Below are 25,430 nucleotides of genomic sequence, written 5' to 3' on the forward strand. Positions count from 1 at the left end.
CGCTTAACTTTAACCTCAGCTTAATTCGTTCTTTGTCTCTCTATCTCTCTTTCTCTCTTCTCTTCTCTCTGGGGTCAGAGCGAGAGAAGTGGCTGTAGTTGAACCGATTCAACCGTCTCCACCCGAGACTAGAGCTAGAAATAGCCAGTTTCACTAACGTCGTTTAATTTTAACCGCGCGTCGGCTGACATTTGGCCTCTTTCTAGTTCTAGTTCCAGAAAGAGACCGACCACATCTCCTGAGATCGCCGTCGTATCTTTTGTTAATCGGGCCGCACATGGCGAGTTAATGTTAATCGTCGCGACGCGAGGAGACGGTCTCGCTCGTGTCGTCCTTCGTTAGTCGAGGCTCGTACGAATGGGAGCGATTTGAGACGGGGCCGATGATTACGGACGTATTTAAGAAGAGGCACATTCAGTCCCCGTAGAGAAGTCACGCGCGTCCACACGCACGTAATTTAAGCGTGCACCGTGTACGTGTGAGATCGAGCACGAGGTATACGTGGGAAACGTGTGTGCGTGTCCGGGACACCGCAATGCACTTCCTTCGACACACGTGGCCCCCCACCAGACACCGTTGTCGGCCAGGCTGGGTTTCAACAGGGGTGAATAAGTGGTTACGTCGTTTGGTCCCGATTCATCGATTTGTTTACCGCTAGCATTCCACTCCTTTTCCTTGCATAATCGTCAGCCGTCTCTGACAACTTTGCGAGTCGAACTGCAGAAAAGATGAATCGCATTTGTTCTTCTAACGACGCGTTACCCCATCCTGCATACATCATCTTATCATTATCTTGGGTTTATATGTTTATCTTTGTTTCTTTTTCTTTCATCCTTTATCTACTATATTCTTTATCTACTATATTCTTTTTCTTTATCTACTATATTCTTGCCGTCGGCGTGTGTTGCTACGCATCGTATTTTCACGCACGCACGCAGAGGCTGCATTTATCTGCATCGATAACTCTCTATCTAACTCCAGCAGCGACGTTCTCAGAGGAAGCGCTCTAGGAGGAAAATAAAATTATCTGTCTATCTATCTATGCATATGTGACAGAGAGGTCTATGTCGGGAAATATATAACACAGAGATATAAGAACAATGGTTTCTTCTTTGATCGATGGTTCAAAAATATTGGTAGTAGTCGATACGCTAAAAGCGTTATACGTCGAAAGAAAAACGCTGCTGTTAAACGCTGCGGAATTTTCGTGAAAATAGCACTCGCGACTTCTCAACGAGGATCCCTCGATACTGTGTTCTGTTGTGTCGAATTCACAGATTCTGTCGGGTCCAATTCGCAGATTTGATCGCGTCACAGCAATTTGCGTTAAGCTGGATACAAAAGTACGGATTTACGAGCTCACTCGGGGGCGTATCTATTCTTAATTCCGTCCAGATTTCTCATCTTTGGAGAGAGAGAGAGAGAGAGAGAGAGAGAGAGAGCGCACGAATCAGTGTCGTCGTTCTCGTGGAAATAGTTTATAGATTGCGTTGTCGTCTCAACTGTTACGATATTTTCAGAGAAAATATTACTATCCTCTATTGATTTCAGAAATTACGATTCCTCAGATCGATATTCTGCTCCTCGAGTTTCGGTTTTCTTTTATTTTGTTCTTTTTTTCGGCACTTCGCGCGTCCAGCGGATTCTCGCCGTCGGCGTGTGTTGCTACGCATCGTATTTTCACGCACGCACGCAGAGGCTGCATTTATTAAAAGCGATACATTATGATTCAAAGATCATATCTTTCGATTCGTCTAGACAGCGGAGAGGGAGACACCCTATAAAGTCGTACGTGGCTGCCCCTGAAACGACCATCCGAACACGACGAGCCTCCTTGCACATTTCTCTCGTCAGACCTCGTGCGTCCCCGTCGTATACATTCCCTCTTACCTGTTCTTTCTTTTTTTTATCTTCATTTCTTTCGCATTTCGTCGCAACGTTCTTCGAAGCCGTTCAATCAGACAAACTTTATCTCGCCGAATGGCCGAGACTTCGTGGAAAGAGACGAAGAGGAGAGAAACTCTTTCTCTTCCCGTTCCTCTCTCGAATTGATCGAAATATTCGCGACCGACACGGTACCGCGCCGCTGAAAAGGATCGTCGTGTGATCGATCGACTTTGAGTAGACTTTCAGTAAGAGATCGGTTTTTGGCAGCCCAACGCGCTCGCGTGAAGTGTCATTTGCAACTGCGGCGAGAGAAGGAAGAATTTTGGACGATCAATTCGCAAGAAGGATTTGGACGTAGACATCGGCATGTAGATCTTCAGGTGCGAATGTACAAGGATCCGCGTGGTCTACCTGCCTGTGCGAGACACCGGGCCGACGGTCGGCGGCGAGTGAGATTTGCGAAATTCGAAGTGACAGCAGTCGCGCTCGGATGTGACGCGATAGAAGACGCCCGTGAACGAGAGATCGGGGTAATCGGGAATTTGGTCAGCGGATCAATCCGATTTGGCGCGTTCTTCTGGTAGTCACTAGTCGGAAAGACGGATTCGCGCGCGCCGAAGAGTAAGAACACAAAGAGGAGAACGAAAAAGAGGAGGAAGCGACGGGCGGTGAAGGAAGGGGCAGGAGAAGAAGGAGGTGAAACGTCGCGAGGAGAGAAAAGGCTGTCCTCCGCGGGATTTCGGTGTGCGAGGAAAAGGGGTTACCCAGGTTTGAACGAGTGGAGGAGAAAGAGTGGAGCCGTGAGAGGCGGCGGTGGTGGAGAGAGAGAAAGAGAAAGAGGGAGAGGGAGAGAACGGGAGAGAGACGGATAGAAAGAGAAGAAGAGAGAAAGAGAGATAGACGGAGAGAGAGAGAGGAGGGGAGGAGAGGGAAGAAAAAAGGAGTCATCGTAGTAACACCGGCGCGTCTCCTCTCGCGGCTTCGTGGTTGTCTCGGAATTAGTGAGTAGACAGAATTATGTCTGTGAGCTGGCCAGAGCACGGCTCAGTTGAGACTTACTGCTCAGAGCGTACACACGCATACTACGAATCCTTCCTACTTACGCACCTCGCGCCTTCCTCGTGCGATTAGAACTTAGTCCGCGACCGTCTGCAGACCAATCACGGTCCAGTTCGCTAACGCGCCTCCGTACGAAACGGTTTCCTCGTCTTCACGTGGACGTGCTGTGGAGTTGCCCCGAGCTCGAGAAGCGCCGCAGCTAGGTGACGGAGTAGCTATCACGGAGATCATCGCGACGAGGTGACCCTCTCGAAGAACCCACCCACGAAAGTACGAAGAACCAGGAGACGCGCACTTTCCGTGCCACGGCTGTGGATCGCGCTGACCGTTTCCCTCCGTGATACCGCGAGGTGAGCGAAATTCAAATCGCAAGCGAGGACAAGTCGAATATCGGCCGTTCGGACATTGAGACGTACGAAGAGAGACGAGAAGATCGACGGGAGACGAGGGGGCAAACATTGCCGGTGGTTTACGGCTGCAGAAATTCGGAGATTGCTACGATTTCCGCGACATTACCGCAATTATTTCCAGACTGCGCCCGCGCCAAACTAGTTCCACGAGATTCTCGCGACTCGATATCTCTTCTGCGAGTCGGTTCGATTGAATTGGATCATTTTCTTGTAGATTCAAACAGTTTGGTGAGACACTTTCGAACAGGGCACCATTTGTTCGTTAGCGTTGATTTTAAATAATCTGCGAAATATTTACCGTAAACTCCAGACTCGTTATTTGATCGTTAATTCAGGCGTTTCTTCTTCACTTTCGATTGTATACGAGTTTGATAGATTGTTTTTAATTATCGGCGGAAGTGCGACATTAATTGTGTTCTCTGAGGACGTGTCTTATCCATGTAAAATTTTCACAAAGTCGAAGTTATATTTTCCGAAGAACTTGGAGTGCTGTCGTCGCGATCGAACGGCATCCAGTCGAATTTTCATTAGAGCCGCGACAATGGGCATGGCGAAGTTTTACGCGCTTCTCTTACTGGCGTCCATCGCGACCTGCGCGTGGTCTCACCATCATCACGGATATTATCCGGAGCATAGAAAGGAAAACGGCCACGTGGATTTCGTCGAGCGAGCATCCACTGTCGATGAGACGAGCGAGAAATCTACCGACCACATCACGCGGTCGGAATTACCGAAGAGAGACGAAAAGCGTCCGGACGCCGTGGACGGCAAGGACTTGCCTCCCTTCAGCGCGCGGAGACTCGAGAAAATGCTGGAGAAGGCGATACTGAAGATAATCACGGGCGATCTCAGCACGGCCGACATGCTGCTGCTCAAGAGCTTGAACTACACCTTCGAGGAGATACTGGCGATCCGCGAGCAGGAGTTCAGCCGGCGAAAGGACGAGGAGAAAACAAAGAAGTTGTACGACTCGATGGTGATCGAGTCGTCCTCATCCAACGACCCCGACGTCGAAGTGTCGAAGAGCGAGAGGAAGAAGAACCGATACAAGGAGCAGGCCTCCTACGACGACTTCGACTTCGACACGTACAACCGACAGGCGGTGATCGATTACGAGAACCAGGCCTCCAACCTCGAGCAGCAGCAGTCGTGGCCTGAACAGGCGGTTGTCGATTACGAGGACGAGTCTAAGAGCTCAAAGGAGCAGGACCAGTCACGAAACTTGCGTCGGAACTTCGACCGCGCCATGGAGCCCCACGTGATCTTCAAGATCCGCTATGACGATTCCGAGTTCGATTCCAGTTCCGGCTCCAACGAGAGGCCGAGATTTCGGGACGCCTTCGTCTCGAAGGATCTGAAACATCGCGCCCCCTCGACCTTGAGACACACGACCTCCAAGAACGTTGCTAGCTCCTTTCACGCTTCGTCTTCCTCTCCATCTTCTTCTTCTTCTTCTTCGCCTTCTTCCTTGACTGTTGGATACACTCCACTTCCCGTAGTATATCAGATGAGGAATCTCAGAGACGTCAAGCCAGATTTCCTCAAGAACCAACATTCCATCGCCATGATGGCGTCCCCGGAACCTAACGATACTGTTATTATAAATACCACACTTAACGCCACTACCTCCGACGCGACAACGGATTCGATGAACGATAGTAATTCATCCGTCCACGATGAGTCCAAGAAGAAAATCAGCGAATACGAGGGGCTGGAGTGGGTCGAGGACGATGTCTACAGGGTGATACCCTCGTTGGCGGACTCGTTGGGTTACGAAGACGCCGATGAGAACGGAACATCGGACTATGAGGAATCGAACTTGGCCTACCTTCCGGAGGAGAACGAAAACGACACCCTGGAGTATCAGAACGACACTCCGGTGAGGCTCTTCAATCTCAACACGTCCATGGAGAGAATGCCGTTGACGAATCAGTCCGCCCGTCACCAAATGGCGCTCGTTCATCGTCAAAAGTAAGTCCAAACGAGAAAACAGTTGTTCATGGTACGGGAATAGATGCATAATCGCTAAAAACAATAATGTCCGTCGTTACTGATCACTGTAGACCTATAGGCAGCTTCAGTAGACCCGGTCTGGGTCCCCCGATGATCGCGCGCTTTCTCACGTGTCCCTGGCCACCTGTCTATTAAATATCATTCACCACACGCTTCGCTTTCTGCAGAAACGCAAACCTAGTATTTACAGCATGTAGTATTTACATGTACTTGTATTTGCAACACGTAGTATTTACAAGTACTTGTATTCACAACATGTTGTATTTGCAACACGTGCTTCTTTTAGGCGAAACGTAACCTCAAGCTTCGGCAGGTAAGCCTCTCTGAAGGCCCTCATGGGTAAGAGTTCGATGTGCCGTGCACTTTTCTCGATTAGTCACTTTTGCTCATTTGGATCGCTGCTTGGCCGCGCGTCGATGCATTTCTCTCGTCGTGTTTCGCATGGCTGCACGCCTTTGCAAGCCAAGTTGATAGTGCGTTTTCGCCCGCGTCTTGGGAGAGATGCGTCCGCACGATTTCCGTTGACGCCGCGCTTTGCTAATTTGAGCAGTATGTAAGCACATAATTCATCCGCGTTCACCACGTGGTGTGACGGCGGCTCCCGGCGGCTCCGATGTCAACAGGAGGTTGCGAAAATCTCGCTCGTGTATGTTATTCGCAGCAATTCGCCCCACGCCTCCCGAGTCCCCGTTCCTCACTCTCTGCTGTGCGATCCCATTGCATCGTCATACGCATTCTCACGACGCAAGAGACTGTTGTTGCGAATCTTGCACAATCGATGCCGCGGAGCAATTCCAATCTCGAGGAGATCGCGATCAGATACATACGGCGAAGGGTCGCCGTGCTCATCTCTCATGCGAATTCGTGGTCGCAACGCGCCAATTAATTCTTTTTTTTTGTAGAATTAAATTAAAGGCTTCAAGATATACGATCAAACACGTGAGAGGAAGGACATTTGAGATCTTAAACACAAGTCTGTGTAGAGATTTAATTATCTCTATGCAACAAAATCCGTGTTTAGACTCTTAAATGCCCTTCCTCTCATGTGTTCATTCTTTTCTCTCTGTTATAGAGAGCGCACGTGCGCGTTATCATCATTCGTCTCGTATACATTTGTAGTATTCGATGCGTTATGCACGAGGCGAGAATCCGATGTCGACGGCGACGACGACGACGACGACGACGCTCGACAACGGCCGGCATCGGCGCTCTCAGCAAAACGTTGCCCCCGTCACGTAAAAATATCTCGATGGACCGATAAAAGTTCGGGGGAGAGGGGGGAGGGGAGAAAAAAGCGAAAAAATGCGACAAGTGCGTGCTCAGGGAAATTCCGCGCTTTAAGATCTTCCTCCACGTTAAGTAGATAATACTCGGCGCGTTTGCCACTCGATCCGATTTTTACTCGTTCAACTACGTCACAGAGACGACGCAAATGACGTTTGCGCGACGAGGGACGTCTTTATAATGTCTCGCTGCGAGACACAATTGTGCAGAGACGCGCATCGCGCGGACCCGCGCGAAAAATCGTATCGTGGTAACCTCTGAATTCCAGGACGACCGAGAGCGAGAAACCATTCGCACGAAAATGAAGTGGCCGAGTCGCCGTGCGTTTTGCGCGGATAAATCCGAAATCGTAAGGCGCGATATAAAGTTTTCGCGTGGGACAGGTTTAGGACAAGCGCTCACCAGTCAGGAAGGATACGCGGTGGAAATTCCGCTGCGGTCTCTAGCTGTGTTTTTAAATCGCCCTCTCCCGCTTCCCCCCACAGCCGCTCGCAGCCCCACTCGTGCGGGTGCGCGGGCGTTTCTTTTATTTTATTAAGTCTAGACGCGTAAATGCATTCGTGCCGGCACTGGCGTAGCCCGTCTCGAGAGTCCTCCGCGCGTGCTGTTGCCGATGCATTTGTGCCTCGCACGATCGTGCACGCGGTTGCATCGGATCCTCCGGCTATTATCCTCCTCCTCGAAGCTTCGTGCGCGCACACGCACCCACCCACACATACACACACACACACACACACACACGTATATAGCGGAATGTCTCCGCTCCTAATTCCTTATCCACCGGTTATCGCTCTGGTATCGCGAATTTTTATACGATCCCGTCTGCGTTACTGGTCGCGCGCAGACTACGAGATTTGAAGCCGCGTCGGAATTTCTTCTCGATTGCATACTCGATTTGCCTTATCTTAAGTGCCAGTCTGCCTCCGTCCTGTAATTGTTTTACGATTAGCGATTCTCCCTCGAGCGCGCGATAAGCGTGGAACGTTGGATGAAACGGCGACAGGGAGTAAAAAGGAAGGTGAGGAACGGGAAGATGTCACGTCTGGGCGTCTGGAGCGACAAGTCTTGGGCCTCTCTCGCGACGGGACACAATAGGAGCTCGAGAAGCGACGACGACGACGACGACGAGTGTCGTCTCTTCTCGCGCGATTCAAGCCGCCGAGACACCGAGTTGAGCACCCCCGTAATCGCCGGGTGTCTAGTCGGGCTGCAGTTAGAACTCTCTTACGAGGTTACGTAACACATTTCAATTTAATGCGTTGACCTTGTCTATGCGTCTCTCTTCCTATGTCGACGAAGACGGAGTGACGGTGCGCGCGACGAGGAGCGAGGAGGAAGTTTTCGCTGGTGATCCCCTCGGTCCACCGTTCTCCTCCCTCCGCGCCTCCTGCATCCCGCCGCAGCCGTCGCACCGCCAGACGGTGCAATGTGCATTTTTACGGACGGCCCAATCAGGCCGCCACGCTGGTTACGCGTTGTCGGCCTATCGCGAGGAACCGTTTTACGCTATTCTGTCTCTCTTTCTTTCTCTCTCTTTTTCTCTATCGAATTCTTTTTTCCTCTCTTCCGCCGTCGTTCCCTTTTGCAGGCGCTAACCGACATTCCGACGGGCCGGGCGTTAACATTTTCGCCGGCGACGCGCTAGGCTCTCCCCCGTTTCTCTATCTAATTTCGAACGCTAATGGCCGACTCTCGGCCGTGCTCCAGTGAATTTCATTATCGCGACACCCGGCCTACGACGAACGAGGAGGATCCACCGTGGCCGCCGGTTCTCATGATGCAACGGCCTCCAGACTCTCCAGGTCCTTCCCTTTCCCAGACGGCGGACAGACGTGGCACGTACGCAACGAGCCGGCGCGAAACGCGTGACTTGGCCGCAGCTAGATTAACGAGCATGCCTAGAATCGAACATGAGGGCCCTCGGTTATACCGTACCCGTGATTTCGCAGAAGAGCGCCGTAACTTTTCCCCGCCGTCTCCTCGCGGCAGAGTGGCTGCGACGGTGGGGCCTCACCTTCGAATGATCCTAGACGAAATATATCAAGGAACTATCCACCGGTCGAAACTTCGTTAAGGAATAATTAATATTCACGGTCCCCCCTCGAAAGAGAGCGAGATAGGAAGAGAGAAAAAGATATGGTCCTTGGATGCTGTTGGAGCCAGCATAACGAGCCTCTTAACGACTCCTCCCAGACGGCAGGGAAAAAATGGGACAGACCCGCGGGACTTGAGGACGAGGTCGCTGTCATTGAGAAAATTCTTGTCCCTGTTCATTCCAGCTCTCACGCTGGGGATTTGTTTCTCTCGTGGTAGTCGAACGCGCTCCTTTCTTCTCTCGTCCTTCTCCCCTGTGTCGTCTCCTTCTTTTCTTCTCTTTCCCGTCATTCAGGGAAATGCATTCCTCTGGTTGGCGCTCGGGCAGCCAACGAGGTCGTTGACGTGGAGGCTACGCTGAAATCTTCGAGTGGGCGTCGAACATTGCGGTCCTCATCGATGACGTAGAGAAACGACGCTCATCCTCCTCGTCCTTCTCTTTCCACTTTCGTCCCATTGCCCCGTCGTTCTTTTTACCTATTTCACTAGCCGTTGGTTAACGACTCAGGAATCTATTATGCAATTCCGCGATCCCGATCGATTGTCTTTCGAAACGCGACAGTCGTCGCCGTGTCCGTTGGCGAAGGTTTCGGAGAGACCGTGAGGCCCTGGGCGCGAGTAAACAAGTTCAGTACGAAAAGTATAGAACCGCGAGTCTACACATCGTGATGAGATCTGCAAATTAGAATAGCTCGACTCCGAATAGCGCACGAAGGCGACGGATACGATGCGTCGCGTCGAGGAAAGGCGTGAAATTCGAGTCACGCGAACGCGAACGACCGGCGTCCAGTGGCGAAGAAAAAATCGCCAGCCGAGGTAGGGTGATGCAAATGAGCTGGCCGAGACGTCCTGGGAGTGGACTTAAGATTCGAGACGCGGCTTTAAAAAAGTTAAGGTTCCGAGACCAGACAGAAAGTCGAGGTGATTGGGGTGCCGGTGTATCCGCCGACTGTCTAGCCGCTGTCTGCAACGTGTAATAAATGCCTCCGAGCCGTACCGTGCCTCTGTAGGTCACTGACCATCGTCCGTTGGCCCGCGTCGGCACCCGGAAGAGTTCGCCGGGAACTTGAGGTGAAAATTCCCATGCTGGCGGACGCGAGGCGCCGTTGCACTAGGTCGTCTGAGTCGGGACGTGCCTTTCCGGATCGTGTCCTTCCGAAACTCCACGTACCCAAGTCTGCTTAATTCTCACGCATCGCGCGCTCAAACTCCGCCGATAGATCTGGCCGAACGTTCCGCTAGTATTTAAAACATCTAGAATAGATGTTTAGAATCTCTCTAGCGTCGCTCGGGCGCTCGAGATGTCTGAGTTCCTCGATCTGGAGTGAGCTATTCTGGATCGAATCAGCCGCGAAACACCTTGACACAAATTTTTGTTTTATTGATCAGCGAAGCAGAGAATAATCCTCTGCCGTTTGAACCGCCTTGACTCGAATTTTCGCTTTCTCGGGGATTTCTCTTGAGAAAAACGCTTTTTGCAACATGGTTATTAACGTATATAATAATCGTGGCTTTCACTGACGCGCACAATTTCGCATAGAACTGTGAGATGGATTCGCTTGCGTCTTGCTGCTTCATATCATGTTGAAAGCTTGGCATGACATCATACGTAATTTCACTTGGGCGCTCCGCGTATCTTAATTAACTTTGATCCGTCTGTGCAGTGAGAGTCAGAAGGTAATCGAAGATATTAAGATGCGAATCTTACTGTACACTGGAAAATTGGGTCGCAAGAACAACACCAATGAAGTTGAGCACGAGAAGCTTACCATGTTTTCGCCTACTTGTGAGTAGCTCGATAACTAGGGGTTAATATTATGAATTTAGAATGCGCGTTCCTACTCCGCCGGAACGTTATATTTAGGGGAAACGGGAATAAATGACATTTTATATGTAAGAAAAGAAGGAATACGTGGCAGTGACAGGCTCTCTAGAATGTGCTGAGAAGAACACATGATTCCTTGTAGGTCAAATACCTCGAAACACGGACTTCGAGGCGTGGACGGATCCGTTTTTGATGAACATGCATTTCCAATTGAATCTGACCGCCAGCGATGACATTAAAGCGGCGAAATTGCGGATTTACAAGTTGCCACAGGAGAATCTCACGACCTCCATGAGCGGAGACTTCGGTCAGGACGAGGTTCGCGAGAAGAAGATCAGGATATCCGTTTTTTACTATAAGAAGTCGCTCAAGACATATCGCTGTGAGTGTCTAGACCTTTAGAGCGGGAATCTCCGCAGACGTGTATCTCAAGAATTCGGGGAGATTCCGATTTGTCCGTTTCTCCACAGCGAAAAGATGGCTGATGGACTCGGTCCTGACGCCCCTGACGGCCAAGGGCGGTTATCTGGTGCTGGATGTAGAGGAAGGCTTGAAATTCTGGAGACCGCCTTCGCGAAACTCACATGGCAACGGTAGCAATCACGGCCTGGTGATTCAGGTAGAGCAGCAGGCTGACGAAAAGAAGCTGAAACCGACTCTGTATATCCAGCAGCCGTCCTGCGGTGACCACGATTTGGATCAGAAGGCATGTGAGTGTGTGGCCTAACAATACTAACTCCTTTTTGAGTTTTGGATTGCCCTTGGCAGATTTTTTCTCTCTTTCTTTCGTGTGAGACTAAACAGTGCGTGCAGTAACGCATGGAAACAACAATGTGTTCACGTAAAGAACATAATGATAGATGTTTGCACAGACACACACATATATATGTAGATATTTCGAATAACGCATAACACATAAGTTCCTCCACACATGTTTACGTGCCGGATACATGTTTGCTCATGTGTTCAAGTTTTGTGTTTGAATTTGTGTAACTTGATCGTTCGCTAAAGATAAAAATTAAATTACTAAAGATTTTCTCTCGTAAACTTTCGTATTTTGTTTGCTGTGTGTGTATATATATATATATATATATATATATATATATATATATATATTTGTGTCAGTTTTTAGAAGTTTTTATGTCTCTGGATTCTCGTTCTGAAAATTTGTTCTTTCTTTGTACAGCCCAGCGCATACCTGCCCTCTTCGTTCGAGCCTGTACTCATTACGTTCGTATAGAGAACGGCAAGAAAATCACATATGAAAATTGCAGGCACTAGACAGAGGTGACAAAACGATCGGATCGCAAAACGACCGAACTCGTTTCGACACGAACGAAGCCGACTTAAATTATGTTGTGATCGTCGTTCTCAAAAAACACTTGCCATTAGCAGGCAAAGAGACACACACATGTGCAATTTATTATTAAAATTTAAATTGTATAGGGAATGATGAGGGAGAGAGAGAGAGAGAGAGAGAGAGAGAGAGAGAGAGAGAGAGAGAGAGAGAAAAAGAGAAAGAGAGAGAGAGAGATTACCCCAAAATTTCATTTAGAAATAAGTCCCGCAACAATAGAATGTATAGCATTAGAATCAAAAAATTTGTTATAACAATAGACGAAAAGAGTCTCGTGAAGAAAGTAACAACAATATGAGGCCGATATTCATAGTCGTAAATTATTTGCATCCTTTACGAGAATATAATTAATTATAGATTTGCATTCTTGGGTCGTTAAGTATAATTATAAGAAAGTAACATAGAGACAATATAAATTGAAGAGTAATCAAAGATTCGTGAGATTATTTATCAAATAATGTGACATATTATTATTACCGGCCTGGGAGAGAAGTAGCGGAAAAACACGAATTTTGCCATCGAATCCCGACTATTTTAGCGAAAGGCTGGTACACAGGTAAAGACAGGACCAGAGCCAGAAACACTTCGCTGCCGTCTCCTATGAGAAAAACGCACGGCAGCAGCTTAGCTGTAAAAAATAAAGATAAGATCTTGTAGAAGTTTTCTATGGAGACTGCTATTCGGTATTAACTTAAGAGAAAGAATTATTTATATGCTATAATAGGGTAAGGGGTCACAGTATGATAATTCTTGTACGTTAAAGTACACTATCTCTTCTTTTTAGGTAATCGCATCCATAATGTACATACGATTAGATCTAAAGTAGCGTTGTCGACTACTTATATGCATTCGCCTACAATGTATCAACACGCCCATGACTGATATAGCCACAAATGTGTGTGTAAAAGAGTTTAAGATTATATATTTACATATTTATGTTAAGTATAGTGTTAGATTAATAATTAAGCAACCTGGAACTCTCTGCCGAGTCTATCAGTTGTGGTTGGGTGAATTCGTAGGATATTTTTGCAAGAGCGCGTCGGGGTAATTTTTCCGCATTCGGCCCACGAGGTCGCAATCGGGTTTTTACCTGATTCCCTGCTTGCTAAGGAAAAAAGTCGTCGTACATCGTATATTTCATATGTATGGATAAAAAAGGCATAATCTTTTTTGTCTGACGCTCTCTGCGACACATCGTCGTTGTATATAATGTAAATTTTCATGTCACATTGCGAACAAATAAATTCATTTGCAGTAAGATATACTTAAGGTATGTCCATTTTGTGAGGAAAAATTTCCTCCCCTACTTCGTGTATCTCTCGCAACAGAGTTCACGTCACCGTATAGAACTACACGTGACTGAGGGAGGATTGAGAATGTATGACACAGATTTTCTTAAAAAGGCTTATATTATAGGAAAAAGTACGTTCGGCATGATTTACAATAAATCGACTCATACTGAATCGCCTTTTTTATGACCAGTAAAAAAAGCAAGGGCATTGTTGCTGACGGTTACTTAAATCATATTAATCTAGAAAAAACGCTAGAATATAAGAATAGTCTATACCGATAGTGTAATTCCGATATAGAGTACAAAATACTTGATGCACTTTTGTGTTAATCAGTACATCACTTTGCGGAGAGAGGACATTTCGATTTTGATCTGCAGTAGACAAACGTACGAAGAGTGTTAGTCGTACAGCAGTTTGTAAATATCACAATAACGAATCGGACAATACTTCGTCGTTAACTTAAATTTTCTCCGAAGACAAATGCATCTTATGATCGGGACTTTTCGTTTTTGGGTAACATCAATCAAGATTGATTAGAACTACAGAATCCACAAACCGCGTGATTCCAGCGTGTTGCTTTGCGACTCAAACTGGATAAATATTGGTCAAACTCCACTTGTGGGATTTACAGTACCTCTACTTGCACTTGTTTTGTACCAGAAAATATAAGCTTGTAGAGTACAACTTTACCAACACTCAGTCACCGCACCGTTTGACGGCAGATTTCGTAGAGAAACGGGAACGATATTGTTGAATGAACGGTTTTAACGCAATATTTCCCCGTCGTTAATTCATTGGTTGCCTAATTTGTACCTACTTTTCGACCATCGTCAAAAATACTGCGAAACGCGCGAAAAAATGCCGATAAAATATTCACTTTCTGTGATTCCACTTTGAATACCAACGACTCTCACTCTTTAAAGTCCTTTGATCTGACAAAACGACTGGGGTTTCTATCGCCCGTTTGTGTTACACAACTGTCCGATCGATGTTTGATTTATGGGGTTTCTCAGCCGAGTGCGTAAAAACTTGGCCAAATATTGTCGATTGTGTGCTATGGTTCGCCAATTGTCCGCTTGACTTAGCTGTCTCGATCGAGGGAGTCTAGAGTGTCGTTGCTGGATGAATGCGTAAGGTCGCTCAATTCGTCCAGATGCTTCTGTCGCTTCCTCACGTTCCAGTGAAGACATTCGGCTAGCGAGTCGAACCAATCGGTGATCTGGTCGGTCGCGCAAATACTAGGCACCGGGTAAATGGAAGTAGTCACTCTCAGGCTGAAAAATTACACAATCTTCTTCATAAGACTATCCGGTCTCTGTCATAGGTGCGTTAATATAGAAATTCCACGTGGAAGCTGATATCGTCGGAAGCTTACTTTACAACAAGATCATTTTCTCGCACTTATCGAGCTGCTTTCCAATCTTTTAAGCACATTCGCAGCAAAAATTGAGGGAAATTATTTTTATTTCGTAAGATGTTTTGCATTTAAGGGAGTATTAGTTCGAGATGAAATTTTCTTGTGTGTAAAGCGAAGCCTCTTCTCAAACCCTGAGTCTCTAGAAGGATTCTATGCATGAAATGTTTCTCGCATTATGAATAATGAAAAATAAAGTACCGTCACCCCGCAGGACAGCCAACGTCTCGCTTCAGGAAGATATTTATATCGTGTGATATATCGTAAGAGATGGTCAGCGAAAAGAATATAAATTGAAATGGAGCCGGGCAACGAATTCCAAGCATATTCATATATTATTTTGATCATTCAAAAAGGAACGTGGTATCGATAAATTATACCATTCATAAAAACACAAAGCGGTGTGTCAGTCGAGAAAAAAATGATTGAAATTAAGCAAGAAAACAAATGAAGTCTTGACATGAAACGACTTAGACAAATCAATGAGAAAAATGTCATGTTTTTTATTATATCCTGTAGAATTTGCGGAAATGAAGAACTGCAAAAATGCGTCATATAATAATGCGACGAGGCGACAGAGAGAAAGGCGAGACAGGCGCGCGCTGTATGAAATAACCACGGACAGACCTGTCGCCAACACGCAGCTCTTGTTGATTGCGACCGTCGAAAGAGACGTAAGCTGTACTGCGGGCCTGGTTGTTCGCCATTATCTGGAATAATTGTAGAAAAAGCAAACGATTAGACGGGGACTGTCGGACGTTTATGTTTTACCTGTCACCGTGCAGCAGCTCTTGCCTATTTCTACCATCGAAGGACACCCATGAGGAATTCCTGCTGTCGGGTGAAACCGAGATCTGCGGTGGAAAGCAAGACGACGGTGTTAATTGCCGAGTGGTCGCAGCGGGTACCGACGACTCGCGTTCAGCACGAAACAACGTCAATCTCTCGATTCGGATCTATCTTTGTTCGAGTGCTTGCTTCACCGCTCATCGCGGACCTTCTCTTCTTTTTCTACGCACTTCGTCACGATCGTTTCGCGACGATAGCGCGTGAGAGGAAACGTGTTCTTAACGGCCGTTTAAGAATGCCCTATGTAAACTCGACGAAATTAGACAAAACTATCCTAGCTGTTCGTCCCGCCGCGGAAACAATATTCGCGACCTTAATCCGGAGTTCCCACGCGAAGAAACGAGTCGCTTCCGTCGTGTTCTGAAAAATTCCAAAGGCTTTTACGCGGAACGAGGCGGCGCAATGGTCTGGGAATGCGGGCGACGTCCGTTGGAACCAGGTTTCCTTCTACGGAGCATTGACACGGACCCGTGGCTCTCGGCGAAAGAACTTTTACCGATCGCGCGAAAATGTGGCGTCGCGCTAATTCTCATTAGTAGACGCGTTATGCGCGAACGCCTTTTCTCTCTCCGCGATCTTATCGACAGAAGCTAAAATTCACACTTCCGAATTGCTCCAAAATTTCGAGTCGACCGCTGCACAGGTTAACGGTCTTAAGATGCGCGTTTCGTCGTTCTCTTTTCTTTCCGTCAGCCATGTCACTACCTTGAGCTCGACGCCGGCAGGTACGACGATCGGCCTGAAGGACAGAGAGTGAGGACAAATCGGTGTAATCATGATGGCAGGAACTGAAGGATGCATCATACTGGCACCAGCGGCGACCGCGTAGGCGGTCGACCCGGTTGGCGTGCTCACAATTAAGCCATCGCCCTGAACGCTTGTCACGTGCTTGCCGTCAATGAAGAGATCGATGTTGGACAGGTAAGGTGAAGGCCCTCGATCTACCACCACCTCATTTAACACCAGCAGCTTCGTAGGTGGCTTATCTGGCTGACCCTCCTCGTTTCTACGCACGATGATGCACATCAGACGGCTCCTTAAAGTCAAGGCCGCGTGACCTGGTGTCAAAAAAAATGAATGCAGAATGAGGTGAAACGAACGAACTGATGAATTCAAGAAAACACTCACCTTCGAGAACGTTGGTCACTTGGTCACGGAAATTATCAAACTCGAAGGGGGTGAGAAACCCCAGAGAGCCGAGGTGGAATGCCATTACGGGCGGCACCGATTGTTGAAACAGCAGAGAAGCGTAGAGAAGAGTGCCGTCACCACCCAAGCAGATGATGAAATCAATACGATCCTGAAAACAGACAAACTTGTTTTGCAATGAAGAGTCGGGTCGAGTGCGATAAGCGAGCAAATGAACTTTAGCTTTATTATTTGATTTTCCGTCTCTAGTCATAATATGGAAAGTCGCGAGAAACATATTCCATATTATATAGCTTGTTTGAGCGAGCCGATTGTTATTACCTGCAAATCATCTCCGTCCCTAAAGGTTTGCAATTTATCACGGACTCCTTGGAATCTTGGATCTCTGGCTAAAGCCGCATCTTCCAAAACTGAAGCTTCCACAAACACTACCATTTGTTTCTCCTAAATCAGAAATGAAATTCTAGAGTTCTATTCATGAGTGTCGATTGTGAAGGCAGGTATGAATTTATGACATGTAGTTTCAGCATTTTAACTGTGATACTCCTTTCAACAGGTAAGCAAGTTATAATTCATGAATCAAGGTCGGTTATTTTTTAGTCTTCTCACAGCTTGTGTCTTTGTCTTTTGACAGCTCTCGACGCTTAACTCTCGACTTGCATAATATCTTTAATATTATGTAGCATATGTTAACTATGTTAATATATTTTAAATAAGCGAGCGAAAAAAGAGAGGGTAAGGTATTGCATTAATGCGACGTCAGGAATAAATAAAAAGAATATGATGAAAAGATACGGAAATATAAAAGCATTAAAAAATGCGCTGTGTTTTTCATGTAAATTAAGTGCAAATTCACGTTTTGTAACGTTTTATTATGGAAGATAAGCTGTTCGCGTCGATGACCAGTCTTTGCGTTAATCAATCTTCCGATTGATTATATTTTAATCTTCGTCTGGTGGTCTTTATAAATTGGTATACTATCATCAGGATATAATCACCTGTATCAGCCATGTGACCATTTCAACAAACGGCGGCAAAACCGCTGAATCGCGAACCTTCTTGATGACCAGAACGGTGAGTGGTGGTTTGTACCACGTCAACCTCTGAGAGGCTGGATCTTGGATAGCCCTGAAAGCGGAGAAAAACCGTTATACACCACCCTCTTCTAATGCATAATCATCAGCTGGGTTGGAGAACTCGTCATCGTAACTCGCTCATATCTCTTGTTACGGAGCGGAAAAACTTATCGCGAAGTTCAAAAGAGAAATGCGGATTAATGGTATTTTATGTAAGCGAAGTAACGGATCTCGCGTGTCCTTCCTGTCGAACGGCCGACCTGTCGCGCTGTCTATCGATTCTACGGGCTCATCTAATTATTCATGAGCCGCCGTAATTGCGTCCATAAACGTCAGGGAACAATCGACGCGACGGGGCAAAGGTGAGCGCCGACGAAACGCGAAAAGGTTGTGACGTATTATTGTTTTTTTCCGCTGCTCATGACCCGACGGCGATTTTGTATTGTCAGTTCTTCCGCTATTAGCGATTCCAGCGATGTGTGTATATGATTACAGCGTGATTTGACTCGCGTATTCTACTTATCTCCCTGCGAGTTCAGGTACGAGTGGCAAGAGAGAAAAAGAGAAGATTCACATTTAACTCATTACACACACACGAATCTGTGGAAACCGTCATGATCACGCGAGAAAAAGCAAAACGCGTGAATCCACGGCAATTTCTTGCGGTTTCTTCTACTTCCCGAAGCAAGACCCTTTAATTGCACAGTCTCTCTTTTCTTTCAAACCACGAGCGACCACATACAAAGCGCCTGACGCAATTATTTAACGAACACTCGAAACATACGATAAACGCGTCGATATTTTTGGCGATCACAAGCATGTATTTTTTTTTATGTCGGTTTTTTTTTATTATCGGTCAGCTGTCAATGATATGAAAAGTAAAGCCACGACCCACTTGATAGTGCCGACCATGATGCGACGATGCCGTTGCGAGGATCGCGCGCTTACTAAACGCCGCGCGTCACCGTCGCGCAGTTCATTTTTACCGCCACGCAATTGAACGCACAATTGAACACGCATGCGTTTTCTCGCGCACCGATCCGAATCGCCGCGAGTCTTCATGCTTTTTCACGTACATGGCCGCTTAATAAAAAGATGACTGCCAGACGATTATCTGTGTAAATTGTAACTTCAAATATTTATCAGTAATGCCGACGTGTATTTATGCCATTATCGCATGGCAATAGAGTTTCGCGCGCCTCTTCGAGACAAAGCGTGATGTGTGCTTCGACGACGACGACGATGACGATGATGACGATGACGTTGAGAATGTCTCGGGAATGACTCTTAAATATCTATCAGGAAACAATGTAATTGGAACAATGAACAACACGGACTTACGTTGAATTCACTATTTCGAGGAAAATCGCGGAATAATCCATATTCAGTGTAGTTTATCACTAGCGAACACTACACATGAGTTTATCAGGTGTTCGCTTCGTGTCCCGCCGGATGTGTGTGGCTTAAAAGTGCCGATGTATAATATTTCACGATAGGTAAATTTTATGAGCGGTGCAATGTTATATGTGCCACGGGATGAAAAAGTGCAGTGCACGTCGATTGACGGCCCACCTTTCAGTTCCGACCATGATGTTGGTGCCGGTTGAGGGACGCGCGTTTACTGAGCAAGCACAACTAAGTCGTGGATGTATTTCAAGGGAAGCGATGCACGTGCATGCCCGAGCTGCGCACGCGTCTGCGCATCACGTGACAGCGCGGGAAATCGAGGCATCAGTGCGTGATTCGCTGTTATGTCTGCGAGCTTGTGCGATTCGCACGCTCTTTCTTTTTAAATGGACAAAACATTACATACACGCGATTAATATTCATTATTGTGGATTTCATAATTGTTTCCTAGTATATTGATATTCACGACGATTCTGATCGACCGCGAATGCGCATTGTCAGTCTTCTCGGACTTTCTACGTAAACAGCATGGAATAAAAGAACTATGAATTGCATCTGCAAAAATTGAAGCGAAAAAGATAGAAATAGGCGTACGTCAAGTTGCAAGATGTTTCACAATTTCTATCCATCTGCTGACACATTTTTCATCTATTTGTCTAATATAAATCTTTTTATTGGCTCAGGAAAGTAAAGAGCAAGAAGCTAGGTTTCTCTCCTTTAGCACGCAATTATTCAATGATGATACGATATAGGACAATTGAGATTAGGATTAGACAGTGAATTTAAGAAGGGGATAGATGAACGTGTTAATTTTAGGTGATGAATATAATCCAGAGCTTCCCTATGAGTTGAAATTTGGGCTGGGGGGATTCAAAGTAATTTTTTAAGAAAATACATGCCACGAAAATTTTTGTTTTTTTTATGCGAGGCCTATCTAGTTCTGTTTCTATCAACTGTTTCGATCAAACCTTAATCTAAGCTGAAATTCTATTCAGCAAAGACTTACATTCACATTAAGATTTAATCGATGTTAATATAAACGGACATAAGTTGAGTGCACTGCTATTTACATCTCCTCCAGAATTACTTGATAAAATTGTATAGATAGCGAGATTACTCAACGAATCATTAAAAATGAATTTAAACCGGTGTCGATGTGTCGTAAAGTAAAGCGACACGGTCAATAGCAACACAGCATTACGGCGCGATAACACAATTGGCAAAGGAAACCGAAATACAAGCGGAAATGTCATATAGAAATTATTAGTAATATATCAATACTGCATTTCAAACGCTATGATATTGTATAAAGTCGCGCTTAGTCATCACACCTTGCAGAAAGAAACGCAAATGAGCCGCGCGATTCTAGTATGTTCGACATTTATTACACGAACGTGCCGATTACAATCTTACCGGTCTGTGATTGTGTGCTAATGAAGATGATCGTTAAGCTTAACCCTCCGAAGAAAGCGAATACAGCCCGAACGAATGAGGCGCGAAGCGTTTGAAAGATTTTTACCGCGTGTTGAAGATTAATAACTATTTTTAATCGATAATCAACTGTGATAATTGACCTATTACGATTTATGAGTATCGCGAATTTTATCGACAATAGCAATTAATGCGACCATGGAACGTTCTTGCTGAAGTTTAATTATCGATGGTAATGTCGAACAGGCGCGTGAGCGACAGCGAAGGACTGTTAGCGCGACATAAACGCGTGTTTTAAAATGTAGATCGACATGGATGATAGATCGAAAGAGCATGCGTTCGAGAATATTTATGAATAATAAAAATATCCGTTTCTAATGTGATTATAGATCTAATGTGATAGAAATACGTTCGATGGAGCAATTAATCAGACATTTCTTTCAACGCCATTTTCCCCTGCAAGTGGAACAGCAAAATGGTTACTTACACAATTGACGCGGAATTTTTCATGATACGCCCGCATCGCCCGAACAGTTGATACGGATTGGGTGCATTTAAACTCCTTGTCCTCCTGAAATAGAAAAGAAGAACGAATAGATTAGAGAAATATTTTCTATTCATCTATAATTAATTTCTATTTAATCTATCATTTTCTATTTATTTTCATTATTCGACACATCGATGATCGTGCGTATAATGTTGCGCTCGTGGTGCGGAAAAGAAAAAACTGGTAAAAACTAAGGTTTGCACAATCAGCCTCACGTTTCACATATTAATCACGACTGAGTCGAGTCAAGGCGATTGCCGCTCTTGACATTATTACTTATCGATACACGCACGAGTTGCAATTACGACGCACTAGCGTGCCGTGTGAGTTTTTCCGACTCTTTATCGTCAAACACCTCGCGTCATATTGGCCTAACAAAAGTCAGACGGCGACACGTCAGGTGCATTTCTCGTAAGGTAACACATTTTACAGCGAAATTATTCAAATTCGTCAATTTCTATTTCTTATTCCACAATCCTATTCCACGATCTTCGTGCTGTAGTCAAACACGAGATAGATCCGGGAATTACTACGATCAAACACACGTGCTAAAAATAGACTTATAACAACCCACACAAGATGTCGGTTGCGAAACACATTGTATCGTAAATAAACCATAGAAACGAGGAAAACTGCTTGAAAACTTAATCAAACATTTTGGTCATCATTCTAATCTACTTGGAAATAGAAAGGAGAAATAATGCACAAATATATATTATACAGATGAGGATTTATCGCAAGTATGGAATATCATCTCATACTTTAACAAAAGAGATTGTTCTTCCGGTATATTGCAGATTTGCGTTATAAATCTGTAACCCCGTATAATACTTGTGTATTATCTCTTCTTTTCATTTTCACTGAAGAGAGTCGGGATGATAACCAAAACATGTGGTTGTTTTTCGAGGAATTCGTTGATTCTTTTCTTGGTTGCTTTGTGAATATAATGTGTTTCGCAATCGACATCTTGCGTGGGTTCTTATTGGTTTTTTTTTTTCTAATCTGTACTGTGTATCTGAGAGTCTGATAATACGGAACTGCTACGGTTTCACAACTACGCACTGTTTATATATCGGGTGTCTCCAGCAAATATCCCATCGAACTCCAAGATCGAACTCCTATTTTTAAGAGCGTGAGTCTTTGTGAATCGTTAGCCGCTGGAAAGCGGCATTTATGGCTCGCGGTGGCTAAATGACTATGTCTAAGATGTCTACCTGAGAACACGAATTTGCGGGATATTCGTCATCGACGACACGTTCGATCCGTTGCACTCCCACTCGACGACGTCGCAGATGTCATTGTCCGGCATACCGTCACTATCGTGCGAGGCTAGGCTCGAATCTGTCATCTTATACATTAGCGGATGACAGCGCGTTTCTTAGACAAAACAGAACAGTGCTTCGCGACAGCGTGCGCGATGTACTTCAGGGTGTTCGCGATGCAATTAACGATGACTAACAAGTCTCGACTCGCTGCGAAAGATTCACAAGAGTTGATCAAGTTCACAGTGAGTATCGTCGGGCGCTGATAAGATATCACGATTTATCGTGATTAGTATAGCACAGTTGTTTTAAACGCTGATTATTTTGAAGATAATTGATATTCAGCAGACTGTGTGATGTGTGAATCGGCGAAGTAGCCTTGGGGCGAGCTACTAGGCGCGCGGATCGTAGGAGTACGCGAGATCTTTTGCCAAACTTATTTATTCTGAGATCCACGTGAGATCAGCAAGGACCATTACGGTTCTCGAAATCAACGCTGTCGGCAGTCCGTTTCACCGTTTGCTCTGCGACTCGCGACGCTTACGATAATATATCTGCAAAAATACGATGACAAACCGTCATACTCCCGAGGCAATTCGTTCCGCCATGAACGCGACGTCGTGATAGTCATTCAGTTTCGTTCCTTTCTCATTTCAAACTTTCCACCTTTTACTTTACTCAATTTGTCGGAGATTATTAGGCAGATGACTCTCTTAGAGTGTCTTGCAATTTCACGGTTACAAAGTATGCGACTTTCACGAACGCGATTAGATTTCTACACTCAGTTCCAATCGAATCATGAGCGTTTTCGTCTTGAATGGACGTCTGAACTTCAAAGATCGACCTTGTATTGTATGTTTACTCCACGATACTTTGCGATTTGCAGATATCGTCACGACGACTCCGAGATCGTGCTTCAAAGTCAGATCTTTCGTTATCTTCGAGTGTATCGATTGAAACACGACTTCAACTGTGATCTTGTCCAGTTTATGTTGCACAAACGATATTTTATATGGACTTTACTTCACCGTTACCGCATCTCGATTTTTTTAGCTTCTGACTAGAAGAAGCATTCAGCGAGAAGAAGTCAAACATAGTTGTGCATCAAGTAAGACAAAATACAAGCGTCGTAAGATACGATCGAATAGCGGTCTCAAATCGATGTATCGAACTCGCGTTAAGGGAGAAACGTATTTGCATGAAAACACTTTGGTGAATAAGTCGGTCTACCACGCGAATAGCAAATTGCGCGGACCTTGAACTTCGCGCGAAACTTTGCGCCAAAGCTACTTCGATTTACCGCGCGATCTCTCCTGTTTAACTCAGTATCTCGATATAGACATCGTGACATCGTACGACTAACGTGTACTTTCGATTTGAATATTCTCTAAGTCACTGCCATTGAATCACCATTAAAACCGGCAACAGCACCAACAACGCGCACTCAGTCTTCCGGACGCGACTTGTCGTACGCGAAGACCACTGGATATTAAGTGCGGGACCGTCGCACAACGATCTGCTTATTGACAGTGTATTTCTAATGACGATGTCGAGCTTGTGATTGGCGAGCGGCCCAAGCGAGGAGTAACGCACGGAATGGATCACACATGGATCACTGAATAGTGGGCGACTGTGAGATACCAATTATAAGGAGATGATTGCAGTTTTGGCGGTCGGTAAACGATCCGTTAGTGAGGTTCGCGTCGATGCTTCGCGACAGGTGGTAACGATTCCGATTGCAGCCACGCGGTGCCGAAATAATTCTAGAGCTGAATTCGCGAAGAGAGGAACACGAGTCGCGCGGTGTCGGTGCACTCGAGGCGAAATGCGAGGATATTTTTGTCGTCCGTTGGTCGCTGTACCTCCTCTACGATCGCGTAGTTATTTTTTCTTGCTCAAGGCACACATACGTGCTGATGTAACAGCGCTTTCTTCGTGCGCGGTGGCGTAGTTACGAGAGCAAGCGCTCGGCGAGAGACACGCATCGCCCTTTAAAGCTGCACGCTGTCTCGCAGGCAAATAGGATGACTGGCCGCGAGATATCGGGATAAGCGCGAGACCTCGAGAAAATCGAGAGAATTGACAATCATCGTTCCTGACAGGCCAATGATATCTGTCGGTCTCGCTTTTGCAACAGTCGCTCCTTTTCTCCAGCTAAACGGTGCAGTTGACTTCCGTTGTTAACTCCTTGGAATCGTTGGGATAGGTCTAGTCGCCGAGGCGCATACTTTTTCTTCTCAGTTTCGTCTGACAGATCACACGAGAAGAAACTTTCTCCTGTGCTCGGTTAAGAAACACTACTGGAACGCTTCGTCTTTGAGCAACTCGAAAGTTCCCTCACTCGAAAACAGCTCGTATCACGATGAGCACATGTCGACATGCCGCGTTAGTTAGGCAGCCCGTTAGATTCTAAGGTAACGTTGCGACAATCATACCAATCGCTGCGATAGGGCCGAGGAGAGTACACAGGTGCATCCGCAGCGACGGGATTGACGATCGCAACGCGAGACTCGATCTTCGATTCGAAAAGCGACCTGGCCCGCGACGAGACGCGCGGGCCGTTTGGCCCCGACCGGCGAAGAGAAAACGGAGAGAACGCGCGGTTCGGTAATCGATTGCATCGGGCGTAAATTCTTGAAATTCCGCGCAATGGAGGCGCCATGAGCGAGCCGTACGGGAGCCCATCGAGCAAAAGCCGGATCGGATGGAATGTGCGGCGAAAGGTGAACGCGTTCTCGCTCTCGAAGAAAGGAGCAACAAAAAGTGCTCCCGCGGCGTTCGTGATTCGAGCGGATGCTGGCTGAGGTACACGTGCAGCTAAATATCAGTACGTAATTTCGCGTAGACCATCGCGAGAGATGGACACTCCGAAAAGCAGGACGATCGTCGTGATGTCACGTTTAATGTCGTCAGCCACGTATCGTCGGGAAATTGCACTTTTACTCCAAGTGGACACAGATGGCACGTCGTGTTGTCATGGAAGATGAGTCGTATGTGTGTGAGACAGCGCGAAATCAATCGTTACCCTCTCTCTCTCTCTTTCTCTCTCTCTCTCTCTCTCTCTCTCTCTCTCT

At 46.2% G+C, this 25,430-nt stretch overlaps 2 protein-coding genes across 13 annotated transcripts in view; one reads left to right on the forward strand and one right to left on the reverse strand.

The window, feature by feature from the left end:
- Positions 1-1,779: 1,779 nt before the first annotated feature.
- Positions 1,780-13,193, forward strand: LOC116843898. 2 transcript variants are annotated; one of them, XM_032814791.1, is made up of 5 exons: positions 1,780-5,327; positions 10,412-10,533; positions 10,715-10,954; positions 11,043-11,282; positions 11,759-13,193. In XM_032814791.1, exons 1-5 carry the CDS (start codon positions 3,898-3,900, stop codon positions 11,851-11,853), a joined length of 2,127 nt encoding a protein of 708 aa, XP_032670682.1. In that variant the 5' UTR covers positions 1,780-3,897; the 3' UTR covers positions 11,854-13,193. The 2 variants fall into 2 exon arrangements, with proteins under 2 accessions (XP_032670682.1, XP_032670683.1); XM_032814792.1 differs by having other exon boundaries at positions 1,781-5,327; positions 11,043-11,278.
- Positions 13,194-13,319: 126 nt separating this feature from the next.
- The window catches only part of LOC116843900 (NAD kinase-like), a 22,745-nt gene continuing 10,634 nt past the window's right edge, over positions 13,320-25,430 (reverse strand). For 5 of the 11 annotated variants that reach the window (XM_032814804.1, XM_032814801.1, XM_032814800.1 and 2 more), the window contains 7 exons: positions 21,035-21,118; positions 17,632-17,761; positions 16,955-17,077; positions 16,613-16,784; positions 16,190-16,542; positions 15,263-15,345; positions 13,320-14,495 (listed from right to left, as the gene is read on the reverse strand). In XM_032814804.1, the coding sequence (XP_032670695.1) occupies positions 14,303-14,495; positions 15,263-15,345; positions 16,190-16,542; positions 16,613-16,784; positions 16,955-17,077; positions 17,632-17,761; positions 21,035-21,118 (1,138 nt within the window). In that variant the 3' untranslated portion in view covers positions 13,320-14,302. The other 6 variants (XM_032814799.1, XM_032814807.1, XM_032814798.1 and 3 more) reach the window with 6 other exon arrangements.

This window comes from Odontomachus brunneus, unplaced genomic scaffold (genome assembly GCF_010583005.1).
Source record: "Odontomachus brunneus isolate Ranch 3 - 2012 unplaced genomic scaffold, Obru_v1 Obru_scaffold_036, whole genome shotgun sequence".
NCBI lineage: Eukaryota > Metazoa > Arthropoda > Insecta > Hymenoptera > Formicidae > Odontomachus > Odontomachus brunneus.